At 32.4% G+C, this 11,451-nt stretch overlaps 1 protein-coding gene across 5 annotated transcripts in view; it reads right to left on the reverse strand.

Annotated features, from left to right (window-relative positions):
- Window positions 1-282: 282 nt before the first annotated feature.
- The window catches only part of net, a 107,155-nt gene continuing 95,986 nt past the window's right edge, over window positions 283-11,451 (reverse strand). For all 5 annotated transcript variants that reach the window (XM_067047265.1, XM_067047264.1, XM_024362394.2 and 2 more), the window contains exon 2: window positions 283-4,153. In XM_067047265.1, the coding sequence (XP_066903366.1) occupies window positions 3,623-4,150 (528 nt within the window). In that variant the 5' untranslated portion in view covers window positions 4,151-4,153 and the 3' untranslated portion in view covers window positions 283-3,622. The remainder of the gene's footprint in view (window positions 4,154-11,451) is intronic.

Genomic DNA, 11,451 nt, shown 5'->3' on the forward strand with positions numbered 1-11,451 from the left:
ATTTTTGATTTTAATAATAGATCATTTTTTTCTAGAGGCTTTTATATCTTAGTTTTAATGTCCAGATGAACTGTTTCACCCTTATTTACTAGAACTATACAGATACTTTATTTTAAAGTCATACAACTGTAGATTGTATTATGGAAACGTATAAACAAAAATATTTTAAATTTATTACAACCTCTATATTACTTGCTTAATATGACTTCTGGTATAGGTTTTCAAGTACCATGTTAAAAAATTTCTATTTAGAAAGGGTTTATAAATATGAAACAAAACAAATTCAAACAAAAATAATATATTTATTGTTTTGAAAATTCCATCTTCTATGAATCTTTTGACTCACAGCATGGAAGTACTCAACCAATTTAAAATAAACATATTCAACTCTATTGCAAATGCCGGCTTGTAATCGAACGAAAAAACATATGATCAAAATAAATGATAAAACATATTTAATAACTCTTATAATATACATTTGTACATTTATTCATATTTACATCAGTACACGAAAAACTTAATTCTAGGTTTGTGCAATGCTTTTAAAACAATATCAAAGACATTAGACATCATGTACACAGTTTGCAAACTAAAGAATTCTATTCTGAATTCCTTAGGTTGAATTGATAAAAATAAATTCTGCACCAGGTGCAAAGAATCAGGCTACTGTTAAAATATTTCTTATTGAGCGCTGACAAATAAAGTTAGCATTGTACTGGTAGATCACAGCATTATTTTTTTTATGTACAACTTATTTACAAACTTAAAAATGATAAAGCGTTTTGGACGTAACAATGCTTAAATCGGGAAAATACTTCATATTTTGCTACATATAATTTTTCCATTATAATTTTTTTTTTTTTTTTAACAAAACAAAACAAATTTTCTATAGGGAATAAAAAACAAAACAATATAATCATGAATATTTCATCAAGTGAAAAAATAATCATATAAACAAAAAAAGTGATTTTCGGAAATAAACAATAACAAGAAAAAGAAAAAGTAAACATCTTTAAGGCATATACACCGTAAAACAAATATTATAAATTTTATAATAACTATAATGTGAAATCCCTAATCCCTACGAACCATGAAGAGTCATGGGTTATAAGAAAGAACTGTTTTTAGAACAACGGTTATACAAGGAGTAGATTTTTTGCAAGATCACGTTCAATCGCAAGGACTTTTACCCAATTAAGGATACCCATAGTAAATTTTTAAATTTATAATTTCGAAAACAAATATAATTTATTTTATTATAGTACGTTTTGTATAGTTCAGTATTTAAAAAAATAAGTCAGTAAATGTAAAATAATTTGTAATTTTATATATTTTTTTAAATGCAATATTTTACAGGCACTGATATATCTCTATCCCGTATAATATCTTCTTCTTTTTTTAATATTTATTTATTACTATTTACAACTGTGCATTATAATACATTTAGTAAATCTGATCTCAGTTAAATTGGAGTGTTACAGGCGTGTAAAGAAACTACCCATTGGCAGCACTCTAATGACGTTTTACATTAGCAGGTCTCGTGGCCATCTTCTTTTCATACGCCTCGAAGGATTGTCAGGAATGAAAGAGGAAGCAAGATTAGAAACTAGGGAGTTTCTAAAGGAAGGAGTGATCTCTGGTTCGGGCTAGATCGGTTACATGTAACATTAAGGTCTTTATGTATGATTTTATTTGTGAAAAAGTAAGGAGCATTGAGGATTTTACGAAGGATTTTGGATTGCAATGATTGGATACGAGAGGAGTTCGAAGGTTTAGTGGAGCCCCAAAGCTCAACTCCGTATGTCCAGATAGGCCTTATTACAGCCATGTAGATCAGTCTTTTGTAATGAATTGGAAGTTTAGACCGTTTGTCCAGTCAATGCTGTAACAATCGAAATCGACGCGCAGTTTCCTGTCTTTTCAGTCTTGTGTGAGGATTCTAGGTTCTTTTTTTTTAAGAATTATTTAAAAAAAATTAAATATTTGTAACGAGCTATATTCCAATAACGTTCCTGCATTGCAAGATAAGAAAACATTATTTAATCACCAGTGATGCGGTGAGAGAGATGCGCTGGGATCTTTTGAGCTCTGCTCTACCCCTCACACGTGGGGGATAGAGTGGGCTCAGGGATCCTCAGGTCGATTGTGTAAATAAGAGTGTAAATGTGACTAGAGATTATATTATTTTATTATTATGTTATTTTATTTATTTATTTTTTTCATACAAATAGTTTGATTATGTTCATTTTGTATATCCTTATGTTTGTATATATTTTAAGAGAGATTTTTTTTTTCATTCATTTACTTATTTTTATTCTTATTTTATTTTATTTCAGTATGAATGTGATCATTCAACACTATCATCTACTGCCCACAACTGTGTGGTAGATTGTAATATCTATCAATAAATAAAAAGAATTTACAAAAAAAAAAAATTTATCAGTGTTTTAATTATTATTCTATTTATTCAACTATAATTTTTATTAATTCAATTTTAAATCCAAAGATAATAGTAGAATCTTATTATCGTAACTTTTTTCATCCAGAAACTTTTTGAATTTTGTTTTTAATCCTTAACTTTATTTTTTTTTCAATAATTCAAATGTAAAAACGGACATGAAATCACCACTTTCAAAAAAGGAAGGTTACAATTTAGCGGAATTTTATCTAGATAAAAATTGAAACAAAAAAAAAAAAAAAAAAAAAAAGGCGGGAGAGGCGGTTAACAAGTCCTAAGTTGCGAATTTACGAATAAGTACAAAAAACCAAAATATTTTTTCACCTCATGAAATATTTTAACACGTTCTTCTTTTCTTAATAGCTAAACCATCAAATATTTGAAAAACAACAATGTTGAGTTTTAAATTTGAAACAAATTAATAATTAACTTCTATTGTTGAACATTAACTTAAAAATACTGTTATATGATTGTTTTTAAGGGTATATTTCAGCTCAGAACATGGGGTAGGAAATGTTCAACTATATTGTTTGGAACAATAGTTTCTTAAAATTTGGAGAATGGTTCGAGAACGGAGAACTCAGAACAATAATCTATCCCAAGTTCTGAGCTGAAATCGGTTCGTCTTATATTACATAATTTATCAATTTAGTTTTAGTTATATTTCTATTTACTGATTGTTAATGTTAGTACCGCCAACAAATGTGAAATTGAACATACTTCTGTTATATGCAAGACAACTGAGATCAGTAGGGGGGGGGAAGCAACGCAGCAGTCTTCGAACTCTATTAGTCCTTTAAAGGGTTTAAGGGCCGTTAGTTTACTGAAAAAGGTTTCTTTTCATTCCACTTCACCACCTACAGGTATAGAAGCCTACTTTCTCAAGTTAAATTCACTTCTATAGAAACTTGGAATACAAGAAAATACTCAGCCTAAGACTTATCCATCACATGGCTTATAAAAATGGTGAAATCTTGCTTCGGCTCAGACTTAGGTGAAACTATTTTAACTGGAGTTCATAAAGGAAATGTCTTAGATTTGAACATCTCGAGTACGGTTTGGTTTATAACAAAACTAGAACCAGAACTACGGTGCCACTACAGATTTGTTAAATTTAACATGGATTTTCATAACAGAAGCAAATGACACACGCCCCCGTAAGAATCACTTCTTCTTCAACTTCCCTTCCATCTGGATCGTGTTGGAGACATTGTCTATGCACTCCTCCAGAGAAGGATTGCTCTGGTCTGCCGAGTAATCCTCGCCGATGACCCTGGACAGCGTGAGGATGTAGGAGGCAGCTATCCTGAGGACACTCAGCTTGCTCAGCTTCTGGTTGTGGGAGTACGCTGGTACGGCTCTGCGCAGGGTCTCGAATGCTGCGCTGATGGTGTGCACTCGCGTTCTCTCTCTGGCGTTCGCTTCTATCCTCCGTTCCCGCGTCATGTTCTTGTAGTTCCTCCGCTGGCCGGAGCCGGAACTGCTTGGGCTCGGGGAGCGCTTCGATACCAAAGGTAGTGGCTCTTCCTGCGGCGTCCACGGTCGGAACGGGGAGCAGCACTTCCTCCGTTTCGGGTCGTCTTCCTTGATGGGTGTCGTCGACTTCCTCTTGCGGGTCATTCCCATCACCTCATCTTCTTTGGGCCGTCCGCCTACTTCCTCCTCCCAGATGCGTGCTACGGCACAGGTCATCACCTGAAAGAAACAAATCTATTAGAAAGTCTAATACCATTAATCTCTATCATTAAATATATCAAAATCTATAATTTTAAATAGAGCTTTTCCTTAGAAAAGAATACAATAATTTGGTGTAGAGCCATACTTATAATTATTATGGATGTATATAATTCTGGTCCTATATCAAACAATGGATTTCTTGTATCACAAAATTTCATAAAATAATCTTTATTTATTCTGCGGTTGATCCCTTTAGAATAATTTACAGGCTTCAAAATTAGGGTTTAGAGCCTTAGAGTATATTACAAAATAGAGATGAAATTAAAAGACGTCTTAAAATCAAATAATACAATGAATTAAAAAAGATACAAAAAACAACAATAATTAACAGAATATATAAAATAATGATAAAACAAATAAAATAAAACCACTTGTCATATCATAAAACGTAAGATCACGTTCATACGATCACAATGTTGTAAATAAAAAAAAAAAAAATCAAATACAATTAAATTAAAAAATAATAAATGCAGAGATATAATTTATGATAGTGTACATATTTACTATTATAAACGAAAATCTAAGACAGAAAATATAATGATGGTTAAAAACTTAGAAGAATGTTTTGAGAAAATTCGATATATTTTGGAATAAATAAAACAAATTTAGTATTATTCAACACGCTCCTCCCAGGAGAGGTTCAACTTTATAATAAAAAATTTTGTTGATCTGCACTTTTCATAAGATTTTTTACTAACTTAACTCCAAATTATTTTCCTGTATTTATTTAAAACAAAAACGCAACGACGTTTTACGATGGATTACTCCTCTACCTTCAGGATGCTCTACAAATTTTTAAAAATGCAAAGTACATAATAAATATAATTGCACTCGTATTTTAACTTGTTTAAAAATCAATATATATCACCTTGGAATGACAAATATACAAATATTACTATTCGATCAATACAATTATATTTCGTCAATGTTTTAAAAACAATATCTTAGGATAAAAAAGAACAATGTACAAGCAAAAGTTTCTGAGCCTTCTGCATTTATCAGCTCTCGCTATGTTTCAAAATTTTTATGAGGATTTTGATAAGTTAAAAATATGAGTGCAACTATATTTATTATTTACTCTTTGCATAGTTAAAAATTTTTTGAGTACCCTGAGAGATGGAGGTGTATGCCGATAAGTTGGGTGCGTTTTTATTAATTATAAAAAATAAAATAATATGGAATTATGGAAAAATTAACCCAAGACTTCAAACTTGTAACATGTCACATTTTAGTCAGTTCAAAAAATTTTAATTAGTTTCATTCAATATTTTCTTAATTAGACCTATAAAATCGATAATTCCTAACGAAATTGAGAAAAAAACTAAAATCTTGTTCCTTGCTATATATAATAACAAGAAATTCGGATGAAACCAAATAATATTATAATATACATAGTATTGGAAATATGCAAGTACCGTTTCCGCTTAGCTTTTGCACAATTGATTATACCAAACCTCTAACCGGCAGTGTAAACAAAAGCCTAAAAGAATCCAAAGTAAAAAAATTAAAATAAAGTTCAACACATTATTATTTTCTCTGATTTTTAAACAAAGGTATTATACTCTATAAAATACAAAAAGATAATAAAGTAAAAAAGGGATTAAGATTCATGAAGCCTAGCAAGATATGCCATGACCTCCACTATGCATTTTAATCATCGATCAATACTTTATGAATTACTATTGTTGCGACCAACAAATGTTTGGTAATCGATTAAGTGACAGATGTTATAAAAAACAAAATAAATCCGCTCACTTTTGTTTTTTATACTGCAAATGAACAGAAGACATGTCTCATTGAGTACACATACACAAGCTGTAGAGTGTCTCTTCTTCCAGGCCATCCACCTCTAGTTCGACACAGCAGCGAGCTACAATTTTGGTTCATCCCCATGAAGACAAGGCGGGCAGACATACGTTTGTGGATCTACCTTCACGAGGACATCAACCTAGGACAACCTATCCATAACGGCTGCCCATCAATCACCAGTAATAAAAAAACATTTATTTTTTTTTATTTTTAAACCTACAAGTTAATTTTTGTAATAGATATAAATTTGCTTAAAGTCCATTTTTTTCTAGATTATGTTTGTACATTTAGTTTACAGTTTATTTGTTCAATTATTTAAAATACAATTACAGCAAATTTTGACAGTTTATTTATTTTCTCTTCTCTACTCTTTAGGGCTAGTAAAGTTTCCTTTTGAACCCCTATCCGGAGTCGCTATTGAAAAAAAAAAGTTAAGATGCCACGAAAAAAAAAATATGACTATAATGATTTTTGTTATTTAAAAAAAAAAAACTTAGTTTCTAAATATTTCTTAAAATTGACACTCTAAAATGCCGATAAGCATTTTTTTTACTAAAATTTAAGGACTATAAGTTTGTTCTTAAACTTTCATAATAAATAACTATGTCCAGATAATACTTGGATATTTCCAATATGATCTATATCTTTTTAATTAAATATAAATTATATCCGAATTTCTACACTTATAAACCTGGCAATAGATTGCAGCATGATCCGTTTTTCTTTATCGTCAAAGCTTTGGAAGAGTGTGAATTTATAATACCATATTAATTTTTTTTAAGTTGAGGAGGCCCCTCACCTCCGGATTTTAAAAATAGTACCATACCATGTAGAAGTAACAAATAAAACATTACAGGTAACCTTAAAATACCAAAGGTAGTAAAAGGTAATACCGAACACGGTATTTATCCCTTTTTTCACAGTAAAGCACTCACTAATTCACTGTTTCATTTCTGTTTTAGAGGGATCGGGAAAAAAAAATTGTTTTAAGTTACATGCTTGTCGAAGGTTTGTGCCTTAATGTGCCATTCTCATTTCAAGAATGAGCTATCAAAGACCCAACTAACAACTTAACGACCGTGAGGGTACACCATTGAGCTGATGTAAACAATACACGTCTATTGGGAGCAGCCGACCGTGCCAATGAATGAACGCCTGTCGAATCGAAAAACTACAGGTGCAGCGGTGGGTGGATCCGGTACGGACCAATCACGTTGCCTGGATCCTGGCGGCCTACCAATAGGAAGCCTTCTTTCATTGTTTGTTTAAGACAGGTAACGAGAGACCGCAGACCGCAGCTCGTTAGGCCGATGCTCAGTCCCCTGCCCCCATTATCCGCAGGAGTGGTCTTATAATATTAGCCTGGTCAGAAATTATGGTTTTTATGACACGCCCACCGATCGTTAACTGCATCACGTAGTCGATAGTATGATACAGTTCTCTTTTTTTTTAATCGCTTTTTTGAAGAAGATGACCATTCATAAGACCTTGGTTTGCGAAATTTTAAGGCTATTAAAACTGAGTCCACAGAAAAGTATCATTATTAATATAATGGGAATTTGGTAAATTCAAATTTCGGAAGTCAAACTATTAGGTGTGGTCAGGTCTAAGCTCTAAATTACTACCTTAGTAATGTTGAGTCTTGTTGCTACTCATTTTTTAGTGCTGATTAGATCCAGCAAGACAACTAAAGAATCCAATAATTTTCTTCTGGGTTCGTCCAGGTCAACCCTAAGTCACTTCTCCAATTTTCAACTTAATTGATAAAATTTCTGAATATTATTTTTTATTTATTCGTGCCAAAAAATAAACATATATTCAGCAAATTAATATTCCGCTTTTCAAAACATATATAGCCAGAATCTTGGAATTCATAATGTCTAGAAAATTAATAAAAACATTATAATTATCAATGTTTTCAAATATTTCTTCAAATGAATTTCAAATATTAATAATGTGGTGTTTATAGTTGACCGTAGTTTGATAAGCGGAGAAGTTAAAAGAGATCCAGTCAGTAAAAATACACAAATAGACAGAACTTATTAATTTGGGCTGAAGTTTTGACAAGAATTTCAGCTCTTCATTAGGGCTGAAAACAAAACGAGAAAAAAATTTCAATTCAGAGAAACACAAAAACATAAAGAAAATAATAACAAAGAAATTTGTAAATATACAACTAATATTTATGGATAGTTACAAGTTAGTTTGTTATTATATTATTTTAATTTTTTTATGTTTTTCAACCTTGATGAAGACATGAAAGTCAGGTCGAAACGTCAGCATAAATAAATAAGTTTTGTTTATTTATGTATTTTTTCTGACCCACCATCTTTTCATTCATTTGAAGAAATGATTTTTACAATAATATCAGAGCAGTATATGTTTAGTATGTATTGAAACGACTTGGAATGATGTACAGTCTCCAGTTGATGAATCTGTTTTATACTGATGTTCTGTCTTTTATCTGCAAATGTAGTTAAAAGACAGATCTATGATCATGTTTTTATGGATTAGTTACTTGCTGTTGTAGAGACTTAATGCTTTGTTTTTGAGGCTTTTCAAATAACATTTCATGAATTTCAAACATATTATAGAGGATATCGATTAGGAAGTGATATAAAAAAAAAAGGAAATAAAAAAATAAGGCTATACGAATCCAATTTAAATTAACATTTTCAACAAAAAAAAAAAGGAAGGCAGGGTTTCACATACCAAATGGTGATTGAGAGTTATGACTTCGTTCAAATACCATTTTCCAGATTGCCGCAATCCATTACTTTTCTACACCCTTTAGAAGCACCCCAGAAGCAAAATATAATTAATTTATTTTTTCAAAGGCATAAGAAAGAATGTATCAGTTTACTCTGATTGCTCAAAACGAGTTGTCAAAGCAATAATGGAAAGGAATATTAACCCATATTTTACTACACTAATCAAAGCATATGGGCTTATGTGAAATGACTATGCTAAATTTTAGGCTTCTACCTGTTTTTAGAAGCGTGATTTTAAATTGGCATTCCTTTAAAATAGATCCAACATATATTCCAAGTCATTAAGGTGACATAATTATTACATATTATTCTATCGGATTAGGATTTACAAATCGGTTGTGAGAAGTTACACTTCTGCATGCACTATATTCTCAATGCTTTCAATGGGGAGTGAATCCTCAGGATGATTGGGCTCATTAAACATAACGGAAATATTTCCCCATGGTTCAGTAATGGCTTAATCAGCCATTTCCAATTACTTCGAGGTTCTATTGACTATCGTGTAACTAAATTGGACAAGGCGAGAACTGAAGCGTTTAAGATTAAAAAAACAAGACACAGTAAAAAGTTAAAAAGGGGCGGGCCAGATGGACAGGAACGATTTATATCTCCGAGTGTAAACAGATCTAGGGGGAAGAGGAAGGGAGGGAGGGGTAGGGGGTGGTTCCGAAGGGTTTTTGCCCAGTCAGCGGGGGATGAACCAAGGTAACAAAAAGCAACCCTTCCAGTCAAATCGTTCTGGAGCCTCCAGATCAGGTTATTGCCGATAAATCTCAATTTTTTTTTCTATGGCCCACTAAGAATAATGCATAGTAATGATTTTTTAAAAAGTGATAAACAATTAGAATAAAAATAAGTTATTTGTATGTTCCTACCTAAATTAAATTTAAATTGAAAATAAATTATACTAGCCAATTTATACGAAAATTCCACAAGCGTAGATTTGTACAGGATTAAAGTATTTGTATCAACAGAATTCTCGTCATTTGTATTCAATACTAGGGATGGACAGAAAAATTTAACACATCTATTTAGTAACCCATAATAAAAAATAACCTTAAAACCTATACAACGACATGTGATAAGCCTGTTGCAAGAATGAAGAATTTAATAAATTTGAAAAGAAAAATACTTTTGCGCATGATGAAATAAAAGTAGCAAATGAAAAATCTTCTCTTATCTTCCTTCCAAATTCGCGGACGCCCCGTTTTTAAAATATTGTTGTTACAAGAAAAATACGTTTGTTTAGATAAAACCGAAAGTATTTGAATGACAGGTCCGAGTGGTGGTCACGGAAGTAACACAAAATAGCAGAAAATCCATCGTTACTTATGAATTATAGGAAGATAGTTCGGGTGGCGGCCTATAAAGGTACCAAAATAGTAAATAAAACCATTTATTGTTAACCAACATTTCGCCCCACTTTGCAGAGCTTCGTCAGGGCTAAATGAAAAGACAAAATGCAAACATTAGAATTAACAAAACAATTGTTATGTTTAAAAAGTATATAAAAAAAGAAATAATAACAACAATAAATATAAGGACGTACATATATGTAGGTGGACTGGAAACAAGTTACTAATAAAAAGGCGTTGATGACCGGTGGGTTTTACGCCTTAATTTCTGAATAAACAAACAAACTAATAAAAACAACCAGGTGTGATGATATATTTGTATCTCATCTTTTTGTTATGTTTGTATCACTTAAGTGTTTACATCGGGACCTGTCCGTTTCCTACTCCAGGTATCCCGAGTGTATGTTCAAACGTTAAATTAAAAGTATTGTGTGAAACAAGGGAGGGGAGGGGGTTGAAATTGTCAGACTCTTCTGTCCATCAATAACATGCATATATTTTCTTTTTATTTCAAAATGTTAATTCCCTGGAGGGGCAGATCGTGTTAGTGATGTTAATCTAAATTAGTTGATTATATATGATAATATAAGACATAGCATTGGGGTCTCAGAGGACTAATGGCTTATCTGGTGACGTGTTCCTCGCTCCCCTCGTTCAGGTTCAGCTGTGGGCAAAAATTGTGAAACCATGTATCTTCGCCTGGTGTCAGAAAGAACGTTTCCACAGGCCAGCGTGCCCTGACCTCTGGCTTGATGGTAGGGGCAGTCCTAGCTTGCATGGTGTATAGTTTGGGGCGGCATTGCAGTCGCGGTGTCTTCGGGATCTTCCGGTGTCCGCGGTAAGGGGGAGGGGGCATCAGAAAATGAGACCCCCGACCCGACTTCATGTAAATTCAAAAAAGAACCGGAAAATTAGGATTATGTAAATCCGACACCAGATTTTTTTTTTATGTAAGTTTTCATTTTTTTTTTTGTTTAAGTCCTCCATTGAGGACCTATACAGCCCCAGAGTGGGAATGTCAAGGTTCATTTCTCGGGGCCACCGCGAAATAAATATTGACCAGCCCAGGTGGGAATCGAACCCACAACCTTCTGAACCAAGCGTTCTGGGATCCTCGCTCCAGCCCGCTCAGCTATTAGGTCCCCTAAGTTTTCATTTATAGTATTTTTTTTTTGTAATTGATTGGGAGTGCGGTCAGCAAAGAATCAACATAAATAAACAAAAAAATATTTATTTATGATGACATTTCGACCTGATTTTTAGGTCTTCATCAGGGCTATAAAAGCAAAAAGACAACAACCATCATTCAGAGAGAGAGAAA

This window comes from Halyomorpha halys, unplaced genomic scaffold (assembly GCF_000696795.3).
Source record: "Halyomorpha halys isolate HHAL.00 unplaced genomic scaffold, Hhal_1.1 Scaffold479.1, whole genome shotgun sequence".
NCBI lineage: Eukaryota > Metazoa > Arthropoda > Insecta > Hemiptera > Pentatomidae > Halyomorpha > Halyomorpha halys.